At 38.5% G+C, this 23,565-nt stretch overlaps 1 protein-coding gene across 4 annotated transcripts; it reads right to left on the reverse strand.

Annotated features, from left to right (window-relative positions):
- Positions 1–2,291: 2,291 nt before the first annotated feature.
- On the reverse strand, positions 2,292–19,826 carry si:ch211-198m17.1 (uncharacterized). 4 transcript variants are annotated; one of them, XM_067477946.1, is made up of 15 exons: positions 19,639–19,825; positions 10,310–11,758; positions 9,631–9,756; positions 9,045–9,143; positions 8,842–8,948; positions 8,702–8,760; positions 8,467–8,606; positions 8,202–8,336; positions 7,441–7,483; positions 7,232–7,269; positions 7,055–7,142; positions 6,232–6,424; positions 5,642–5,674; positions 5,249–5,294; positions 2,292–2,708 (listed from the first exon to the last, which is right to left on the reverse strand). In XM_067477946.1, exons 1-15 carry the CDS (start codon positions 19,688–19,690, stop codon positions 2,695–2,697), a joined length of 2,622 nt encoding a protein of 873 aa, XP_067334047.1. In that variant the 5' UTR covers positions 19,691–19,825; the 3' UTR covers positions 2,292–2,694. The 4 variants fall into 4 exon arrangements, with proteins under 4 accessions (XP_067334047.1, XP_067334048.1, XP_067334044.1 ...); XM_067477947.1 differs by lacking the exon at positions 5,642–5,674; XM_067477943.1 differs by lacking the exon at positions 2,292–2,708 and having other exon boundaries at positions 2,718–5,294; positions 19,639–19,826.
- Positions 19,827–23,565: the final 3,739 nt, after the last annotated feature.

Consider the following 23,565-nt stretch of genomic DNA (forward strand, 5'->3'; position numbering starts at 1 on the left):
TGATTCACAGATTATTATCTATGTAGACCTGGATACCTGACATGCTAAAAATGTACTTCAACAAGCAAAAATACAATTTGTTGTCTTAAAAATAGTCCTACAAGTGCTTCTCTCTGTGACAGCAGTTAGGAAGGATAGGTGCTTCTTGAATTTCTGGTCAAACAATGTTGCATAGTTAGTGGGGAAGGATCAACTTACACTATGGCTCATCTCACAACACTCTGTCTCTTTTTAAATAAAGTTGCAATTGCACATTATTTATAGTAATTTTAAAGACATACCAGCCTTTTAGAGAATGTATACCCTAAAAAGGTTTATCCCCTGAGACGGCAATTAGAGAGACTAGAGAACACAGTGATGTGATACGTACAGAGATGATAAATAGTAAATGGTCTGCACTTGGGCACTTGGTACCCAAAGCACTTTACACTGCTTCTCACAGCTGGCCTGCTCTCACCAGGAGCAACTAAGTGGGGTTGTGTCTTGATCAAGGACCTGTGAAAGCAGGAACCAACAGTGGACGACTGCTCTACCTCCTGAACCACAGTAAGTGTGAATATTGATTACATATTACATTTTTACACCAAAAAATACTTCAATATGGGCTTGCGCAAAGGCAGATGTAATGCACATTGAAATTCTTATCATGTCCCTGCCGACACTGCAGTAATAGGTCACCCCAAAAAACAACACATACTAATATAAGATTGTAATAAGAAAAAAAAGTTACTCAATTGAAGGAAAAGAAACAATATACTGTAATAATCATTTGAGATTCTGACATCGACCAGGGGTTATTTTTCTGTTCAAAGGTGGATACTTTCACCTTTCACTTTGAAAGATCAGGTTAGTTTGCACTTGATCTCTAAATGGAGATGAGAGAAAAGAAGCCGTCTCTGCCGTCTCTATGAGATTAACTGCAATCATATTTACTCTTCTACCTTCCATCACCTCTCTGCTGTTTGTCTGGAAGCAGAAGGTTTAATGTCCTCTCAGACTAATGCCCTCCTGGCAACATGACTTTCTCACAATTCTCAGCCTCCAAAAGTCGTTATAATAATTGTCTGTCTGGTGTTCCCTGCATTATCGGCTGGTGCTCAGGCTCATGTTTGATTCCTTGTTTGTTTCATTTTAACAATTTTACATGTCTATTCCATTATTCCAAGTGTCACACTAAACAGGGGTTTTAGCAAAAGGGTGGCACCACTATCATGTTCACAAAGAGAAAAAAATGTCAAGTAACATGGCCAAAAATAAGTAAAGAAATATTTACTGTATGTAAATATATTAAAACAAACTTTAATCCTAATTAATCCTTAATAAATCAAATGTGTTGTTTTTCTTGTATACAGGAAAAAAGTCTATAATACAAGATTTGTGTTGGTCTACATTGTTGAATAAACTTTGCATTTGCATTTCAGTAAAATAATTGGTAAACCAAACGTAAGTGGCCTAATTGGTTATTATTATATCAGGCACAAGATTGAGGAGCACTATGGAGGAATTTAGTTTTTTTTTCTTTTAGCAGCTGTTATTCAAGATCCATGAGGTTGCTGGGAAATGTTTCATAATTTTATGTACTTCACTGGCTGCTGCAGAGCTGCATTAGGGAAAGTGAATTACACCCTTTTGTGTGACTTAATAGAGAGAGAAAGGAAGGGAGGGAGAGAAAGCTGAGGTGGGGGGAGGATAACAGGCACATTTCTGCTCATTCACAGAAATAAAATAGTCAAGCAGGTGGCTTCAGCTCCCTTTGTGGGCCTTTTGGCAGGAAATTTATTAGATTGTTTTGTTGGCAATTGTGGATTGTAAACTTAAGTGTTTGCAAACTATCGTCTCCATCTGCTGCAGTTAAAAAGTCAGTTTATATGATGCAGTCTGTTGTTTGGCCTGATGTCCAAGATCTCATTCACATCATCAATATAACATTCTCCAGTGAGATTTTTGTTATTTTTGTGTATGAACTTGAATATAAACTTGGATAATTAAAATAAATATTGTGATCAGAGTCCTGGGGGGATGAGACGGACAACTTAATTATGAATTAAAGTAGGCAGGAATGTAATATGTGCTTTTTATTTATTTATAGGCTTTTACTGTACAAATAATCTGTATTTATATGTAATTTGGTGAGTGTTAAAAGTCTAAAATTACCTAATCTGTGTCTTTTTTGGATCACATTTATTTAATATGAATACACTGTTGGACAGCTAAACATAATATTCCTGTATTCTAGTGTTATAATTACTGTGTGATTGTGCTTTCAAAATTAACTAAAAAATGTTCACTCATTTTATGCAGTTTATTATTTTATTCATTTATCCACATTCCTTGGGCACAGAATGCCCACATCTTTCATTTTTTGTTTTGTGCTGGGTTTTTGTGTTTGTTTGTTTTTTTATCTAAGCACCAGATAAAAACTTAAAGATATTTAATTTAGAATCATACAATAACAAAAGTAAACACACAGATTTAAAAAGCTGACAAAAATAAACATTTTAAATATGCCTCAAATGACTCATTTGTGCCGTGTCTGTAATTCTGCCTCTCAGGGAGAAGGAAGTTCCTCAAGTTGGCGGTTCAGCTCAGCTGTCTCAGTGGCTCAATGCTTATTGAATTGCATGCTCATTCCCACAGTTCTAGCAGGTCAAATGACTGGGATGTGTAGCTCACGGCCGCTAAGTGGTCTATCGATCAGTCAGCTGAGCCTGTGGGCAGATGGGATGTGCTGCATCAGACACTTAGGACTTAGCAGGCTGGTAATGGGTACAAAGTACAATGCATTTCTTCACAGATGAGAAGCGCTGCCCTGACTAACAGAGAGAGGCATTAAGAGTAGTTCACTGTGTGAGGTGTGTAGAGGAATTTATCATATCTTTAATTTCACAGTGTCACTGTCAAATGGAAACTATAGAACCTTGCTTTTCTTTTTCCACCAAGCCCCTTTACACTGGAATTATGATTAAGCCCACTAAATGTAAATGACCAAAACATAAAAAACTAACTAGTTACAAGTTACAACTGGGTCAACAGCATCAAATCGTACAGACAATTTTGCCTAATTATCTAATCTATGATCATTAAAATGCTCAGATGCTCAGTGGCTTGATGTTTGTGTGAGCATGTGATTCTCAGTCTAGTTGCCTCAATGCTTTTGAAAAAAAATATAGCAGTATGCAGTGATCTCAATTGCTCATAATAATATGAACATGGCAGAAGAAGAAAACCATGACCTGAGTCTAAACATTTGTCCCTGTTGTTGTTACATCATGAGTTCAAGATATATTAAACAGCTTTAGAGAGATTATGTTAGTGTTGATATAATAATGTAATCAAATGTATTTCAAGGACCGGTGCGGTACATTCTGGATAAGTTGAAGGAAAAATATCTTTATGTTGTTACAAAACCAGCTTGCAACACTGGCCCAACTACATTAAATTGATGATAAATCAAGATTTAATCAGATGCGAGCATTAAGAAGCTGCTACAGACCGTCAAAGAACACTCTCCATCTTCCTAGTGAAGTCTGTTTGAAATTATATTCACAGAAACATAAGACTTAAATTCTGACCTTTAACCTGCACTGATATTACAGTAAGCAACACATCAGGATGCTACACACACAATTGTAGCCTATATATGTAAGTTTAAACCTTTCTCAATTGTACATTGTTTGCCACAACCACAGTCTGTTCCAGTGACCTAGTGCCTAGTGATGGGTGAAACAAAACTGAAGCATCTGTGCATGTATCAAGCTCAAAGAGCGTAACCCTGTATCAATGTGTGCATCACTTTGAGAAAAAAATCCGTGACCGATGTAGCTGCTGTGTCATAAAGAAGTTAAGCTCCAAAATGTGTTTATCGGGAAGCGCTACTTTTGACTATATTCTGTTTGTCTCTTATCAATCGCTTGCTAATTGTGTTGGGCTCCTGATTCCAGTTCTCAGTGGGTGAATTAATACGTCGCAGTAGTAAAATCATTCCTTCAAAACAAAAGACACACATCTGAGAAAAGGAAAATGAAAAAGGAGAAAAGAAAATTGTGTCTAACAATAAACAATAAATAAATCACTGTATCAGGAGTCTAAGTACATGGGCATTTCAATAATAAGTAAGTGGATGTGTGCTTCTGAAACACAAAAATACACCACCTTTGGGAAGCATCGTCAGTCCCAAGCAGTACTACCTACATTATAAAGTCACATAACAGCCATTTCAAGTCTTTAAATTAGATGTGAATCAAGTGCCCGTTGCTCCACAAGATGACACAAATAGGTGTAAAAGCATGAAATGTTAAATTAAAAAGCTGTTGAAAACTACACACAATAATCAGAACTGCATTGCTTAAATGATTTTATTTCCATTGCGTGCCTACAAACACACACACTCACACACACTCACAGACACACACACACACACTCTCTCTGGCAACAGTTCTTCAATAATTTATAAAAACTTCACACATTTAGAAATAGTGCACTGTCTCAAACACACAAGGATAAATATGAGTTGTGTATACACGTGATAATTGGCACAACCAGAAGGAGACTTCATCACCAATTTTACTTTTTGCCCAACAGACCGTTAAAACAGGCACATTTTGCAAGTGCAGCTTCAACAAACAAGTACTCAACAGCTATAATATAAATCTCTTTAAAATACCCCCAACCAGGGATCCAGCCCCGTTACACATCCAGTATTAAATATTAGCTTCTCAGACAGCCCACAATCAATTTATATTTGATTATAGATGGAGATTGGTGGTAAACTTACTACACTTTAGTGCAATTAGAAGTATGAGAAGCTAATTTTAAACAACTACAGAATCATTTTTGAAGTATAAAAAGCCTTACTAAAAAGGAGCACTTTACTAAGCAACAGTGACATCTATTGGTTAAAATCAAGAACAGACATTATGCACATTCTTCCTTCCAATGTTCATTTGTATGAATTAATCTTTTTGGTTGCTGTTTCCCAGTAAGAAATATTCTTATTGGTTTGTCATTAGTTTATGACAGATAACAAAAGTATAAATAACCTGTTCTGGCTCAGGAAATGTGTCAGTGATCCCAGAGTTTCAAATCAGTAACTACTTTTTGATGCCAGGTTCTTCACTTATACATGAACTTAATCACCAGCTGCAGCTGTTTTTTTTTTTTTTTTTTCAGTTTTTCTTCTCATCCCCTGGTAGGAAGTAGGGGTTCTCGTGGCCTTGTACCAGATAGGAGTATCGGGACGGATTTTTACCTTTGAAGGTCTTCATTGTTTCTGGGTTGACGTCATACGATCCCGACTGAAATGTCAGTAGAAAGAGTCAATGTTACTGTAGGAAATGTTACAAATGTTTACACACACAGACACACACACAGACACACATCAATGCTAAGCCAAGCTTGAAGTGGAAAGGAGAAACTCTTGATGGATACAACCAAAACTAGCAACAGCTCATTTTCTTTGAAATGTCACTCACTAAGTTTAGAAGGAAGATGAAAGCTAACTACTTCCGACAATAATCAGACATCTCTTTTATGAAGCATCTGCTCACCAGGAAACCCCACCACCATAATTGTCTTTGTGGCCTGGACAAATCATCAGCAAGGGCACACCAAGGAAAATCAGAATCTAAAAGCAAAGCCTTACCTTTTTCCATCCTTTATGCTTCAGCTGAAAGCCCTAAATCAACATACTGGGAGTCAGGCAAAGCAAAGAGCATGGGAGGGAACTACGTGTATGATATTACTATATTCTACATGATGGGGTTAGAAATACTAGTTTATACATACTAAAAGTGACATAAAAATGTTAGGTACCCACTGAGCATGGATTGGTTTACTTGCTGGTAAAAAAACATCTGTAAGTCAATGGTAAAACTAAGCTATCTGATATAGACTGTGTTTCAGTGTGTAGCAGAGTCTGCCTACAAACTTAAATGTAATTAGTAAAAGTGTGCTGAGTAAATGGTTATATGGAAATAAAACCAACAGTTTCAAGGCCAAATTCAAAAAACTTTGACTAGTTTTTAAGCTAGACCTGATTTTTTTTTCACCTGCAAAAGACCAAATCCATTCTTATCAGGTGGGTTGAAAATTAATAAGCAGATGCCATCTGAAGGCAAGATGTCCGGGAAATACTGATCAAGTTACAGGCTTGTTTAGTGAATGACACTAAGCAAGACTGTGGTATTAGTGGGAAGTGATTCAGACAAAAGAGAAACATCTGTGATGACTCACCATTCCGTTACTTTGTTTTTTATCCACCAAGGCATGAGTGCTGCCTCCTTCTGTCATTTCTATGGAGGGGCTGGAATCCCATTTAGTGCTGGCACGTGGGATAGAGGTGGCTCCAGTGGGCCAGGGCTGGGTTACACCACCTGAAGAATATGGGCTACTGCTATAGTCGGGCTTGTCCTTTGAACATGTTCTCCTGAAGTATAAAGACAGAGCAACGTATAATGACAGGAACTACTTAAAGGATAACCTTGTTGTAATTTTATGTTTCTAAATATTTTCATTTCATGTACAGTATCTATTTGTTCTGTTGATGTAAATCCACACTCCAGAACATTTTTATTGTTAACCTTAACACCATTCAAGTTACATGTAAACATATTTCATGACCGAAACGTAGCAAAAGGAAGAAAATCTTATATAATCTGGCATTTTGACAGCAACAATGAATGTACCTAATAATTTATATGGCTTTATTACAGAATGGCAAATATATATAATTTTTTTGTGCAACACAACTCACTTGTTGTACAAAACCCTCAACAAACACCCACTGACTGAGGTGCTGTCATACAGTAAAGAATATCTAATGTGTAATGTATATTTTTAATAATGCTGGCTAAAAACTGCTCTACAGTTTTAGGAAATTACACAAGTTTTTTAAAAGTCATCATGTCTATGTGTGACCAATTTAAAAGCCATGTAAAAAGTGGTAATGTGCCTCAAAGTGTCAGTTTCAGTGAGCTACTATAGATGTTGATTACAAAATCCAGGTAAAATAAAAACTAATCAGTGCTATGACTGGAAAAGGTTTTTATATTCTCACTTGCAGCAGCATATAAGCAAAGCCAGGATAATGATTAGAAGAATTCCTCCAAGAACACAGGAGATGACCACCACTGCTAGCAGAGCAGCTGGAAAGACACACATGATGTCATATTTAAATGTTTGCAGCTTCACTACTACTAATACTACAGCTTTTGTTGCAGAAAATGTTACTCACAGTCATTGCAGTTGAACCCAGCATATCCAAATGCACATCTGAAACAAAACAGAACAGTTAAACGCACCAATATTCACATTTCATGCCACTGGTCCAGATGGGGGAGCCAATAACTTCACATTGCTACTACTACTCACCACACACTGTATTTCACAGGTAGCGCACACCTGACCTTAACCTCTGAGAACATTTTTAATTTGTATACTTACGGTTGGCAGTTGTTTCCCACTGCTCTCTGCCCACTTGGACACGCTACAAAAAGAAACACGTTTGCTTACACACAAAGTTCCACATAATGACAATAAAACATAAGTATAATAAGCTACAATTTAAAATTCAGTCATGCAAAATGGAGAAGTGCTGTACGCCCGATTACACATACACTGAGAGCTCAATGAGAGTCTCATTTGTCAGCTGCACAATAACCATTACAAACAAGCACGTAATGTTTTCTTGGGAAAAAGGCTCAATGCAGCATTTTTTAAGGTCTTATTCTTCATTAGCTCTTCCTATAGCTGATCTACAGGGTCCCAAACATCCACACAAGGAAAAAGCTCTAATTCTTTCACTTGTTTCCAGGGAACCAACCCCTTAAAAAAGGAATAAATTAGAGAGATAAATGATTAATGGGTGAAGGGTTGGCATGGAGAAAAGGCTACAGTTCTTGACCTTGTCTAGGAGTTTGAGGTTGTTTCTCATTCTCACACACAAGCATGACAGTGAACACAGGAAAATTTTGTTACAGTTCGCTTAACTGTAGGTCAGCTGGTGAATTTTTACTTAAACTTGTTCTCAGTCATTGAGGGTCATCTGTGTTACAGTGCAGCTTTAAATATCTATAGTTCTATGGCACCAGTACAAAAAAGAATTATCGAACATACAATTTACTCACTTCCATACTAGCTTATATCCTAAACTACTTATTTAAACCTGCACTGATAAAGAGATTTAAATATATAGGTGTTTTTACCCCTGCAACTGGAACTGGAGTACACAACAGAGATGTATCCCTCTTTACACACACAAACAGGCCGACCCTCTCTGTTTTGGCATGTTGTAGTAGAGACGTCACAAGGTAATGGCTCCACCTCACACAGGTTTGTACCTGGGACGGAGAGAATATAAAAACTGGTGCATGGGAAAAACACTCGATAATGCACTATAACCTGTGGTTTGTAAAGGCCAGGTTCCCCTCCAAAATCACACCACACTGTTAATGTTCTAGCAGTAAATACCTGCATATGTTGCATGAGCCAGAAATCCACCGGAATTGGATTGTATGGCTATAGTTTTATTAATGGCCTGATCGACAGACTGTTGAGTGGCCTCGCTGTTTTCAAAGATGTTATTCACAGTTGCTCTGACACTTCCTTTTCTAGAAGAATATCAAGAAACACAGAGGACATAGCAAGTCATTAGTGAAATGTGATGTGATTCCTTTGTGGATGGAGAGAAAGAAAAAGTACTCACTCAAGTTGCACAACATCGGACCGTATATACCCCAACTGACTTTTGAGGGCATCCCTGAGCTATGAAACCGAAAAAAAAGTTGTTTAACGACAGATGCCCACTTACTTACAATAACCCGTCAAAATGGTTTCTGAACCTACCGCTGCTGAGATCTCTGCTGCTGTCGACTGGAATATTGCAGAGGACCTGTTGCTCATTTGAGCAACAAATGTCAAGTTCAAATGAAGCTGGCCTGGGAAAACTTGGGCTGAGTGAAGATGGAAAGGGAAGAAAATAAAGCAATTAATATCTCTGCTAAGATCATTTTTTTAATCTAAATTGACATAAAATGTTATGTTCTCACCAGGTGTGCAGACACCATTCAGCAGGTAGCTACCTGAGAGACACTGGCATGTGCCATTGAGGCAGATGCTTTGAAGTGGGCAAGAGACCAACGGACACACTGGTGAGAAATGGAAGAAGAATTATGCATTAAACAAGTGTCCATCTGTGTATTCTTCTCATTAGAACTGAGAACAGCAGAAACAAGTTGTTAACTTAGAATTGACATTACTTCAGCCAAACAATGACCTGAAACTCAATCATACTTCATAGAGGGGAGAGGAGCTGCTGATTGATAATAATGAGATAATTCTTTTAGTGTACGAGCGACACCTTATATATACATAGTTAATATATCAATATTATGTAAACGTTTTAATTTCTTATGTATCAAACCTTTTCTCATTCATAAATGCATTAAAGAAAAACATCTAGCAGTGTGGATCCTTGTGTGTCCTAAGAACCTATTCTAACCAAAGAAATTAATCAGGGTATTTTGTTCTTCAGTTACATTTTTCTGATTGACAAATTCACCTACTATAGACATTAGTTGCTAAAAAAAAACTAAAAACACCTCGAGAATATTCAATCGAGAAAAAGTTACAAACCCAGGATGGGTGGGGCTGATGTGGTGGAGTTGTTGGTGGTGGCAGTGATGGTGGAGGTGAGGGAGGGTGTTGTGTTTTCACTTGGTGGTTCAGTAGCATTAGTCAAAGTGGTAATCGCTGAAGTATCTGTACCATCAAACATATTTAAGATCACATAGAGAATTAAACAAATAGTGCTGCCAACATTTGCACCTAGGGCTGTAACTTTTACACACAGTTTCAAAGGGAAAAAATAAACATATTTTGTTGGTTTTTTTGCGTAAAACTCAAATTGTGCAAATAAAAAGCTGAACATTCTCAAAAACTGCCTTGGATTTACTTAGAATCCTAAAAGCACATCCTCAATCTATAGCCCCTTAACTACAGATCATATATAAATAAAATCACTGCAGACCATGTTCATAGCATCCATTTCCTACCTTGTATATCCCTGTTGAATTCAGCTTACACAAACAAATTGTACAGACTGGAAATTGTGTATCAATTTGACCATTGGTACTATTTTAATCAAATAATATCCAACATTTAGCATTTACAATCAAGCACTAAAAAGGATAGAATTCAGAAGCACCAACATAAACATCTTACAACTTCTGATCTTACTGATTTCAATCTCACCTGCTAGTTATACTACATTTTTGGTAAATAAAAAACATGTCAGCATGTCTGTTGGTCCTACCTCTGGAGGTTGTTGTTGAGGGACTAAGGGTAGTGGTATTTTCAGTGGAGGGGACAGTACTACTGCTTGTGGAGGTGTTTGGAGGGACAGAGCTGGCGGTGGAGTTGGAAGCAGGTGAAGAGCGTGAGGGTCCCACTGTTAGTGTTGTGTTTGTGCTGGTGGTGGATGAGTCCGTGGTTGTGGATGCAGGAGTCTCATGAGTAGTGTTAGTAGTAGACGTTGTTGCTGCAGTTGTAGTTAGAACAGCCGTAGAGTTTTCTGGAGTCACTGGACCTGTACTTGCTGCACTGCTTGTGTGTGTGGTCAGGGTGTTGGCAGTTGTGTTGTGGCTTGTGTCTGGGGTCAGTGTAACGGTAGTTGCGTTGTTGCTAGTGTCTGGGGTCAGTGTAACAGTAGTTGCGTTGTTGCTTCTGTATGGGGTCGGTGTAACGGTTGTTGCGTTGTTGCTAGTGTCTGGGGTCAGTGTAACGGTAGTTGCGTTGTTGCTTGTGTATGGGGTCGGTGTAACGGTTGTTGCGTTGTTGCTAGTGTCTGGGGTCAGTGTAACGGTAGTTGCGTTGTTGCTTGTGTATGGGGTCGGTGTAACGGTAGTTGCGTTGTTGCTTGTGTATGGGGTCGGTGTAACGGTTGTTGTGTTGTTGCTAGTGTCTGGGGTCGGTGTAACGGTTGTTGCGTTGTTACTAGTGTCTGGGGTCAGTGTAACGGTAGTTGCGTTGTTGCTAGTGTCTGGGGTCAGTGTAACAGTAGTTGCGTTGTTGCTTGTGTATGGGGTCGGTGTAACGGTAGTTGCGTTGTTGCTTGTGTATGGGGTCGGTGTAACGGTTGTTGCGTTGTTGCTAGTGTCTGGGGTCAGTGTAACGGTAGTTGCGTTGTTGCTTGTGTATGGGGTCGGTGTAACGGTAGTTGCGTTGTTGCTTGTGTATGGGGTCGGTGTAACGGTTGTTGCGTTGTTGCTAGTGTCTGGGGTCGGTGTAACGGTTGTTGCGTTGTTACTAGTGTCTGGGGTCAGTGTAACGGTAGTTGCGTTGTTGCTAGTGTCTGGGGTCAGTGTAACAGTAGTTGCGTTGTTGCTTGTGTATGGGGTCGGTGTAACGGTTGTTGCGTTGTTGCTAGTGTCTGGGGTCGGTGTAACGGTAGTTGCGTTGTTGCTTTTGTATGGGGTCGGTGTAACGGTTGTTGCGTTGTTGCTAGTGTCTGGGGTCGGTGTAACGGTTGTTGCGTTGTTACTAGTGTCTGGGGTCGGTGTAACGGTAGTTGCGTTGTTGCTTGTGTCTCGGGTCGGTGTAACGGTTGTTGCGTTGTTGCTAGTGTCTGGGGTCGGTGTAACGGTAGTTGCGCTGTTGCTTGCGTCTGGGCTGGGTGTAACGGTAGTTGCGCTGTTGCTTGCGTCTGGGGTCGGTGTAACGGTAGTTGTGCTGTTGCTTGCGTCTGGGGTCGGTGTAACGTTCACTGTCATTCGTAATGTCAAAAAAAAAGGCACAATAAACATAATTAGCTCATCACTCTTTTCTTGGGCACAACACACACTCAAATTGCTATGAAGTCCAAAGGAGCCACAATTAAAAAGAACCTAAACTATAATTTAATAAGCTCCTGAAAATCTAGGTTCGATGTGTTGAAGGAGTGAAAGTTTTCACCAGAGCAGAAATGAAAAAAAAGAAAAGAAAAAACAGCTTTACAGTATGCTGTTAAGTTACTCCCTAAATTAGTAATGTGTGGGATTTGAAAATGTTTGAGCTTGGCATATTCACACGTCCTATCAACAAGACACCAACACACATTAAGTATATATGTACTACAGCTCCACAAAACCGCACTACTTTAAAAATGATAGTCTGACTTTCTGACAAACAAATACTTCAGGATACATGTAAAATAAGATCTAAGATCATATAAGGTGATGTGGTTTTAAACCAACATGTGTTGTTTTTGCCACATGGTGTAGTTCAGCACTGACTTATCATCACCTAGTATTTACACCTTAAGCAGACACTACACTACAATGGAGATATTTGACATGCAAGTATTTGTTTTATCAACTAGTCAAGTACTCATTTTGCTTAAAGCATATTTAAGCTGCATAGTGTTCACATCACAGCATATCATGGGAATGGGAATCATGAATGAATTCAAGTGTTTAAACTCTAACTAGATTGTACACTCTTTACAGGATGCTTGTTGTAAGGCATTTCTCTAACAATACTACTGTACTTTATATTTATAAATTACAGTAGTATACTGTTCTAGTAGTATACTAAACTGTAACTGAATATAAACACAAATATTGATGAAATTGCTCCCTCTCAGAATTAAGATTTTAGCTTTGCTATGTTGTATCCTTGTGCTGGCTTAGTAGTCACCTTTATCTATCACCTTTATTTGGTTTTGAGGAGTGTAAGCTGTAATCACAGACGGCAATAACTTGCGTCTTAACAATCAGATAATGGAAAATATAAGTGACAGCTGTTTACCTAGATGTCTGTCACATAGTTTCCCAACTGCATTTGGCCATTTTAAAAGTACAAGCTGCCTCCTATTTGTACAGTGTGCTGTTGTCTGTTTCCATTACGCCTGCTCCCACTCTCCACTTTCTGTTTATGGGGCAACAGAGGAAGCCAAACAGTTACTTGAAGAGTGCTACAAACAGTAGGTGGTCTTTCATAATGGTTTAGCCTGCTTACCTCAGCTCCTCATCTGTATGCTTTGAATAATTACAAGCACAGCCCCAGAGAGAGAACATACACCTACGAGGCAGATCAGTGGACGCCTTACACAAACTTTTTTTTACCAGTAAGTCATCTCAAAAGCATAAGGAAGTGGTTTGAAAACCAAGAATAATATCAGATCCTGAACATAATTTGAATATTTTCTGTTTGATCAAAGTCCTTTATAACCTAAAGTCTTTATCACTTAGTCACTAGCACTTATGTAAAGATACAAAATTAAAAAAAATGCAGGCTCCACCAACGTATTTTTATGGATATAATATATCTGATGTACACACACACTATAATCAGAATGAGGCATTTCACAGTCAAGGACCAAAGTGACCAAGGGTGGGAAAACATATATAGTCATGGACAATGTTTTTAATAGCGATAAAATTAGGGAGTGGCAGAGCTGGGCTACAGTGAGATCCTCTAGAGTAAGACTTAAGAGCTACGGGCTAATCTTTCTAGTTGATTTGAAAGAAAGATTAATGAAAAACCTCTTAAATCAGATATAACTGGTCCTGCTTTTATTGCTTTTATTACGTTCTTTGTGTGTTACATTGTTTTTACAGTATACTATGCAAGGTTTTGTGTGTTTCCATGAACAACTGAGCTGAAGGTTAAACATTTCACTGTGTACCTCATTCCCACACACTTTGCATTCTACTAGAATCCCACAGGCACTTGTTTTATCTGCCCCCACATCTTGACATTTTAGTTTTAGTCTTTAAGATTTCTATTGCTTTATTGAAAGTGGGCAGCCAGTTTCTGTTTACTCTCCATCCTGTGGATTATTCAGGTGTGTGTGACTTGGCAAACTTTACTAAATGGGTGCCAAGAAAAACACAAGTGTCTGTGCCAACCGGTAGCCAGGAGTGCTACACTTTGGAAACTAATTTTAACAAATAAGCAATCAACCCTCGGGCAGCTAATGACAAGTAAAAGGGTAAACTTTGCTCTGATTGCGTATTAAATCTGAATTATCTGAATTAATTTATATTATTTAGCAAATGTATGTAAAAAATAGGCGCTAATGAGTTAATGGTGTACTTTCACACCTTCAAAGGTCCCAAACAGTAAATCACCTACTACTACCTCAGCTGACAATATTGCGACAGCACAAAAGCACATAAACCATCCATCCATCCAACGCCTTATCCTGTTCAGGGTCACGGGAGGACTGGAACCTACCCAGCTGTTATTGGGCAAGAGGCATGCTACACCCTGGATAGGCAGCCAATCTATCTGTGATGTGAAAATTACACATCATATACAGTCTTACGGCACTGACAGTGGGAAACAAGTATTTGTGTGTCATGACATTTTGAAGTTCTCTATATTTTTGTAATTAGCCTACAAACAAAGGCTGATATGAGGTTAGTTTTACAGTATGGGTTAAAATTCCACTCTTCTACACTTCCCTGTAACTGTTGATGAGAGGATGCTGACGATGCTGAGACCTCAAACATGTCATGTCTCTATGCTGAGTTATTTCTGAACTCATATCTAAATTACACAAAACCCTAGAATCTATTTATGGACACAGGGGGAAGTAAATTGACAAAGGGTAACTGTCACATACAAGAGGCCTTGTGTACGCGGCTTAAGAAGAACAAACACTGTGGTTCTCCTTCCAATGTCATTTTCATAGTGATGTTTATTTACACATAGAAAGTTTAAACCTGCTTCTTCATTTAAATAGAAATGACAGCCATAAACAAACGCACATAGAATCAACAGTGGCCAAGTTTTACAGAGCGCCTGTGACATCCAAGTCAGGTCAGAGATTGATACAGAATTGTTCATACTGCTGATACAGAACAGAAAATTTTTAGCTTCTGTTATTTGACTTTGCTGCCAGTTCACCTTTCCAAGCTGTTATGTTATAAGATAAACAGACAGTCAGTTAGTGGAACACAGTTTTAACAGCAAAGTTATTGAGAGCTCTCTGCCAAAAAGTCTAACGGTGGGTGGGGGGGGGGGGGGGATTGTCTTTAAGGATTTAACCTAGAGCTAGATAATCCCTTGTAGACACAAAAGGGATGACTAGGCCAGGCAGGGTGACGAGTGGCTCTAAGGTCGGCCTGTGGACACAGACTCAAAAGGATGTGGATAAGGAGGTCCGGCTTTACTTACTGAGAGCTAGTCCTTTGGTCCAAGTCTTTTAAAAGTGCCTGCTACTTGGTTTGATAAAATATCGCTGTACTGAAGCCACTTAAAAAATGAAACAAGTGCAGTGTGGCATTTGTTGCCAAGCACATGTCTGCTTCCAGCTGTCAAAGCTTCACCTCACATGAGATCACTAACAGTAACAGAAGCACAGTGAAATATAGACAGGGCCAGACTTTGGTGTTGATGCTTGTATTTCAGCTTAATGCTCCACTTCAGGGGATTTTTATTCATGCAACACAATAACACTCCTGTATAGTACCTGCTTATAACTGACTGTCAGATCCAATTCTCTAAACATGCATGCTCAAGTTCCTGCCCACACTGCCACTCCCAAGAACAAATCCTTGTCTCTAGTTATGACACATCCGTGGGCCAGGGATGCTGTTTCCTAGTATGGATCCTGTTTTGTCCTCAGAGCTCCAGACAAACTCTCTTCATTTCTCAGTGCTCCCATGATATAGTTCATTTGAGGATTAAGGGAAAGTGTGTTTCTGATATTGTTCTTTATCACATACAGACACACAGCAAGAAAGATGGACTAGATTAAAGAACACACAGAGAGAAGGAGATGAACTGCCAGGTTGTGACCCAACAATCAGGAAGATCCTGAGGCCAAAAGTCAGGATGTCATTAGACAGAGATGTCCTGCGGAGTCCCGACTTTCAGTATAGTGATATGAGGTGTGTGTGGAGTTCCTGTGTGTCAGAGATCCTGTAGTAAACAAGCTGATCAAAGAAAAGCTGGAGGCACACTGGACTATACTTTTTAGCTTCTTATAAGTCCCACTCCTAATGAATATTTCTGTCATATGACTTTCTGGTATTTAATATCCATCCCCTGTTTCACAAACCTCATGATACAACAAACCTCACAGATACACACAGGTCAGACCAAAGCTGATGCTGCTCCACCTCCACCTTGGGAACTTTAATTCTCATTAAGTCATTCCCAACAGTCCATCATCAGGTTGACTGCACCATGCCTTTAGGATATAGTGATGGCTGCTTTTCACAATTGTCTGGCATGTTTGGCATGTAAGAAAATAATTTTCAGATTAAGGAACTTACACTTTGTCCTGTACTAGCATTGCATTAGTTAACCATCAATGCAATCAATCCCTGGTTTCACAATGCTGATGATGGGAGGTTGTTATTGTTGTTAAAGCTGTTTTTGTTTGATCTCCCCTGCTTATGTAATGTGTGGTGAAGAAAACCACTCACAGTATAAAAAGTATATTTCAACATCACTCCAAAGTGCATCCTATTTTAAACATTTTGTTTGTGAAAGTATGATTTATTGCAGGGATACTGAATTAGATTGGATTATCTTAACCTGTGTTGAAAATTGAGTAATATGGCAAACCCATGCTTAATCTCTTCACATTAGTGCAAAGCAAATAAATGTGTCCCAATGTTACACATGATACACATGCACAAAAAAGGTTTTCACATGTTTAATACAAATAATTCTACAATTTATTTTCATTTTTAGGAATAATATGTTTAGGGTTATTTATTTAAATAGCACCAGAGTGGCCAATGGTGGTTGGGCGGGGCCCCCCCTGGTGGGGTGGGATTTGAGCCTGCAGCCTTCAGCTTCTTAACCCAATGCTCTACCACTGATCCACCAGGCCCCCATCTGGGCTACTGACAGGTAGTTAGCAATGCATATGTATTAATGGCCTTTGTTCTTGTTCAAATTATTAATTGTCATAGTTTCCCATGATCCAAAATGTATTAATACAAGACCAATTTGGTCTATGATTAACAGTGGTAACTGAGCATAAAGAATGTCCCAACACTCTACCCTGCTAAGACGTTTTTCATCTTCATCTGAACTTTCACATAAACCTTATCTCGGCTAAGACGTTGGTTCTTCCTGCTGCTGTCGAGACAGACTTACAGCCTGACACACACATGTAGACACGAGTACAAAACATGCTATCTCAGTACAGGGAAGAAAGCCATGCTTGTTTTGACAATCTCTTCTTCAGGACACATACATCATCGCAGACAAAATAAAAAAAGCTGATCTGATATGTTACCCCAGTCTCTGCTGCATGCCGTGCTGGGAGCATTTTCTCTGGTTCCTCTCTCATTAGACAGTCTCCAGTTTAAGCATCATCCTCAACAGGCGGATGCAGACAGAAATGAGCTTTCTATATCTGAGCAAGCAGAACTCTTGTACTGTGACTTGGAGGTAACAGATGGCTCCCAGGAGAAGGAGCTCACTCACAGAGCCTCTGCACATATCATATCCAATTAAAGCTCCGCCAGCACAAGCTTTCCAATTACAGAGTGAGATTTACTGCCCTGGAGCAGGTCTAATCCAACAGGATACAGCAGGGATGGAACAACGGAAGGAGAAAGGGACGGGAAGAAACAGCAGGGAAAACAACAACAAGCCTCCATAAAAAGTGGATGTACTGTAAAAGCAACATGTTAAAGCCTTTTTAATGGGGAAACTAAGATCAATTAACAATTTTAGGCAGAAACACACTGAAATTAACTTCTTCCAGTACTTCTCCCACTTATAACATTGATAGATATTGATGCCAAAAAAAATGGCTGTTTGTTGCAGCAGTCATTTACATTCCTAAACTAAACCCCTTCTCAAGTTTGACCAAATGATGACTATCCAGCAAAACATGGCATGACAACTGCATGTGGCTTAAGAGGAATTTGCAGCAGAGGAAAAGAGTGAGAAGATAGTCAGGCATTTAAAGTGGTCTGTTCCTTTTTTCCTGAAAGACTTCTTATGAAGGGCAGAAGAAAATTTGGCTCAAAATTGCGAGATCTTTTTATCTGGACTCTTTTGCTGCTACTTTAGACACACTTGGCCAAGCACCAGACTGGAGCTTCCATCATGCTGCAGTCTTCCTTGATGTGGCTCTACCTCTGCACAGCTATAGAACAGAACACAGGAGTAGTGACGCACAAACAGCCTACAGGCTTGCAGCAAGGCACCATCACATGACAGTGACTGACTCTCAGTCTTCATATGGGAAACTTCAAACACAAAGATGCACTTCAGAATGGCCCACTATCTGCAGCTAAACTTAGTGATGCAGTGTACAGTGGACAGTTCATCAGAAATCCTCAGGCAGCTTCAGTGTACTTTCAAGGGTGTCTTGCTTACAGACACACACAACAAACTTTGTGTCTGGAGTGTGCTGTGCTTCAGGGAGCCAGTTGTTGTTTTTTGACCAATGCTTCCCTACTGGCATTAGTCCACCCCCAGGGAGCTTTGAGTCACACTGAAGGAGCAGTGAATCAGGGTTTAAAACCATGGGGAAACCCCCCCATGAATGAGTAGAGAAAAAAAACTGAATGGGATAAACAACATGGGATCGGGTATCTCTTTCAATTGAAGCGACAGTATGTAACTGTGAGGAAATTTGGTCCAAAACTTTTAAATATGAATTACTGCTGTTCAAGTCCGATCAGAGAGATTCTCTGATTCTCCCGCCTGCCCATGCACACACAGAGTACATGGGCAGGTGGGAAATATATCAGCACCACACTCAGAAAACAAAGTGAAGTGTGGTGTTATTTCTCTCAGTTGGACATATGTGCGCTCAAATTGCAAGATAAAGCTTTCTTTCCATGGTTCTACCAGCCGGATTTACTGACTTTCAATGTCTAGATTACCAAAAAATGATTCTAATGACCATCCATAGTAGTCAATAATGAGGGAGGAGCAGCCATAGCTACTGAATTTTCCTAAAATAAAATGCAGAGTTTACTTATGAGAGAGTGTGTAATATACAGATGAATATGCCATGATTGGCTTTACTATACATCACATTTACATTTCACTCCTTCCCTCAGGAGGCAAGAACAGGCCTAAATATTTGCCGGCATGATGTTAGGTTTTCCAACATGTACTGTTGTCAGTAAAGAAAGGAAACACACCTGCACCTTAAAAATACATGTATTTCCCTTTTCACACAAAGTACAACAAATAACGAACCATCACAGATAAAAGGAAATGTATGCAAGTTAATAAAAGTTCTAGGAATGAGATTATGTATTGTAAGAAACACTAGTGATATTTGTACAAGATATAAAAAACTAAACACAAGTTGAGTGATGTACCATAATTCAAACCGATAATTAAAATGTACTAAAAGGAGATGAAGAGCGATAAAAACGTATTTACTACATGTGCAAAATACCAAATGTGTATAAATGCGATTTTCGACAGACGTGACATTCTGACAGTAATAGTTTTGTTATAAGAGAATTTTTTTTTTTTCAGTTTGTTTGAGTTTTTGTTTAAAAGAAAAAGCTTCTCAGGGTGTTATAAAGGTTACAGGAGTAAATCTTTGCTAGTAAAAAAAAAAAAACTTCCCTGAAAATCTATTTCCACTCTTTGATGTTATGTCGAGAGAAATGAGTGGAGCTATAAACAGCACAAACTGTGGAGACGTCAACTTTAACTCACCTTCGTCGAGAGCTGCCAGGAGCAACACAACAGGCAGAAAAGTGAGAAACATGTTTCAGGTCTCCGCTGTGACTTTGTCAAAATGTTCTCGTGTGGACCAGCTGCTGATGAAGTCCCGGATCGTCTCGGTTTTGATGTCGGTCCACTCGCTGTCTCCCGCCACAGGTGGCTCAGACCAGAAGCTGCAGCGTCTGACGGCTTTAAAAGCTTCAGGCTCCTCTCTGATTGGACCCGCCCTCCTGTCACTCATCATTACTGAGCTGGAGCTGCAGGGCTCTGCCCCCGCCCATTGACTGCTGCTCTGACCGTAAACCAACAATACAGGAGAAAACAATGCCAGATTCAACTGGACTGTTTACAGGACGGACAAATAATCTGTCAGGGCAGCAGACAAAAAAGTTAAATCATTTCATTTATCACTGCAAATAAGCCCCTTAAAGCTCCGAAAAGACTCTTGTTTATGACTAATCACAGTGAGGATTTAGCCTAATAGCCATGTGAAGGCCATGGCTGGCTTACCTGGGAAACCTGCCAGTGGTTATCTTAGACTCTGAGGGGGCCCCTTAGTAACTAAAAGGGGCCTTGGGTTAGATTTTTGGTCAGTTTTGTTTTAATGTGCGTTTATAGGAATTTTAAGGCGGTTAGTAATTGTCTTTGCAAAGTGTGTATTAGTGCACCTTTTTCCAAATTATTTTAAGGTGCCTCTCCTGACAGTATGACTCTGAAACCAGCAGATTGTCACATTTAAAAAGTTGATATAAGTGAGAGATATTCTAAATCATCTAAGTGGTTAATCAGCTATAATAATCAGCAATATAATAAATTAATCAGCTATAATAAATAATAAATAAAACGATTGTGTCACAACTGTGCTGTGTTGAAAGATAAACGTATTATTACATATGATTACATATCAAAAAAATAAAAAAATCCCTGAAAGCTGTTTTGAAAATTAAACATCATTAATCTTATGTGGTACACAAAGGGAACAAGGAAATTCCCCTTCGATTATCTATTAACAACAGATTTCTCAGAATACAATAGCAAACTCTCTGAGGAATTAAATTAAAGATTGACATGCCACAGCACCTTTGAATAAATTTACTTTGTCCTCTCACTAAAGTGTAGGATCCACTAGTTTTAGTGATATTTGTCACGTCACACACAATCAAAACTTGGCCTCCAGTTGCATGATCAAGTAATGGATCACAGCCAGGTCACCTTGACTTTGAAATTAATTGGTTTTTTTTTAAGTCAATAATAAATTAAATTATCTGAATATGATGGTGTGAGGCTGTAAAACAATCTGAATGTATGAGCAGTTTTCTTTGTTCGATTGGAGATTTTGTGGAGGAAGAGTGGAAGAAGATGTATGGGAAGCTTGAATTGATTCTTTATGGCTTTAACGCCCCTTATCAGTTTTTTTCCTTGATGGACTCTTACTGCCCAGAAATAAGACCACAAAAAAGCACAAACCTATTCAGGTTCAAAACATAACAAACCCTTCTTAAGGTCATCCCTTTGTCTTCAGGTAGTCATTGTGGACCTCTAAATGGACTCGACCATTTCAGGCTAAATTGGCTTTGTTGTTGCTTTTGAAAAGAACCCTTATATGCGACCGTACTTGTATTTTCAGTGGTTATGTAACCACTGAGACAATCACAATCTCCAGCACACCACTTGACCCTAGCAGTATCCACTCACGTAGCCAGCTTTCCTTTGCATTTGCTGAGATCTTGATATGTTTTTTGGTGCATTAAAATCATTAAAAAATCAATTTGCAAAACTAATAAATGAAAACAGACCTCATTGGCCTTTCAGTCTCTAAAAATTGCTCATCGTTAGAAAATGTATTTTAATTGTGGTGGTAGTTGTGTTCAAAATTATCTATTTTATGTACATTTTGTTTTGATGAGAAAAGTGTTAAGGGAATGTTTAGGAAGTGGCTGTAAAGCATAATTATTGATCCTAAAGCTTAATAGATGTATAATTATGGAGATATTCATATTTCTTTCACTGATGTTACCTTTGACATCTGATCAACATACTTAAAGGGACGAAACAGTAAATAATATCACAATGGCTAATTCAATCTTGTATGTGTATGTACTTGCCACATGCAAATATACAGTATATGAGAAGAAAACACGATGAAGTCATTGTTTTTCTTCTAAGCTCACTGGCCACTTTATTAGGTACACCTGTACAATCTAATGCAATCCAATGCAGCAGCTCTGCCATGAATTCTACCTCATTCATTTTAAATAGGGGAGCCCAAAAATTTACAGCCACCTCTTCTCATTATGCACTCCAGTACGACTCCGGTACCCACTAGGACCTCAACAATAAACAGAAAGTGGAATTATCACCTTTCTGAAAACTTAAAAAAACTTAAAAACTGTGTCATTATAACATTGTAAAAGTAGAATTTGTGGCAGAGCTGCTGTACTGGATTGCATTAGATTGTACAGGTGAACCTAATGAGTGTGCAAGTAAGTCTACTTCCATACTGTATTGGCAGCCTGTCGAGAAAATCATTTATAGCATAGGTGAAAAGAGATTTGTCACAATCAATGTCAGAGCTCTGATGATTATGAATAAAGTTAAAATAAAAAATATAAAATATTCATTAGTCATTTATGGTTGCTTCTGGAAGGCCATCCTTCCTGTGACCATCCAAACTGTGCCAAATCAACATGCCTCTTTTTTCTAAGTTCTGTGGGTTTTATAAGTGCATTGTTTTGTCTTGTATGTGTACCTAAAAGGAAACTTATCATCTCTTATTTTCAGGGAAGTTAAGTTTTTTTGGAAATGGGTTGAGTGAATTGTTCCGGGTTTATTATACTGCTGACTCAGTTTAATGTGTCCTTTATTATGGATAATGATCAGTTAAAGCCCAAACCAATATGAATGTTTAAACAAAACAGATGAACATCTTTTAAAGTGGTAAGCATGGCTTTTCCCTTTTGCTGTGTTTTGCTTTGTATTACTGCTGGAGTTGTTTAGATGAATGATTCATTATTTCACTAAGTGGATTGGTCATTAATGGTGACAACACACTCGTCACTCAGTGAACAATGTTCATACCATCAGGAACTTTGAGGAGCTGAATGAATAACTTCCTTACTGTCACAGCAATACAACTATTAAAAAACATCAACTTCATATAAAACAGCTTTAATTATATTCTTGACTGTATTCTCACATATCACATATTTTTCACTATTCTAGCAACACCGTGAGCTACGTTTTTGATTTATGGTAAACAAAAATCAATACTATTACCTATGTAATAGTACATATTACATTTCGTGGTACTAAGCCTGGTAAAATTTAATATTTAGCAAGTATTTCTCTTCTGCAGCCTGAATGTATGAAAGGTTGTATGATGGAAACTTTATGTGAACTAATGTTTTGTTTTTTACAGCAACCTTTCAGATAATCAATATATTCATATAAAGCATTTCAAAGGCAAATTCACTCAGCATCGTCCTGCATTCCACATATTACCATGGTAAAGCTTTTATGGCTCTTGCTCAGGGACTCTCCTTCATAACAGACATATCACATATCCAGCAACATATAAACACATACACCTCACTGACCTTACTCTTATCTAATGCAAATACTTGAAGGCATTGCAAAATTTTTCATTTCAACATTACCATGTGCTAATTTTACAGCTTGGAAGTTGCCAGGATTAGTTATTTTCTATGTCAAAACAAATGTGTCTTAAATCACATCTCAATTCTGGGAAAAGCACTTGCCATTTGTTAAACTGGTAAAGGTCATTTCCTTAGATTAAGTTTCTATTTCCTGTACCTGAGAGAAAAGAGGAAAAAACAGACCTAAAAAGAAGATCAGATTGACATTTCTTTTATTGTTTGTTTCCATTACTTGAGTAAAAGTACCAATGTTTAGACGAGT

The sequence above is a fragment of the Channa argus genome, chromosome 15 (genome assembly GCF_033026475.1).
Source record: "Channa argus isolate prfri chromosome 15, Channa argus male v1.0, whole genome shotgun sequence".
NCBI lineage: Eukaryota > Metazoa > Chordata > Actinopteri > Anabantiformes > Channidae > Channa > Channa argus.

Excerpts from the sequence above, each read along its gene's own strand:
- si:ch211-198m17.1 (XM_067477943.1), bottom strand. The coding sequence starts at position 19,690 with ATGTTTCTCACTTTTCTGCCTGTTGTGTTGCTCCTGGCAGCTCTCGAC. Across the intron at positions 9,757-10,309 it reads CTCAACAACAACCTCCAGAG|ATACTTCAGCGATTACCACT; the intron begins GTAGGACCAACA and ends TTGATGGTACAG. Across the intron at positions 5,675-6,231 it reads AAAAACAAAGTAACGGAATG|GGCTTTCAGCTGAAGCATAA; the intron begins GTGAGTCATCAC and ends ATGTTGATTTAG.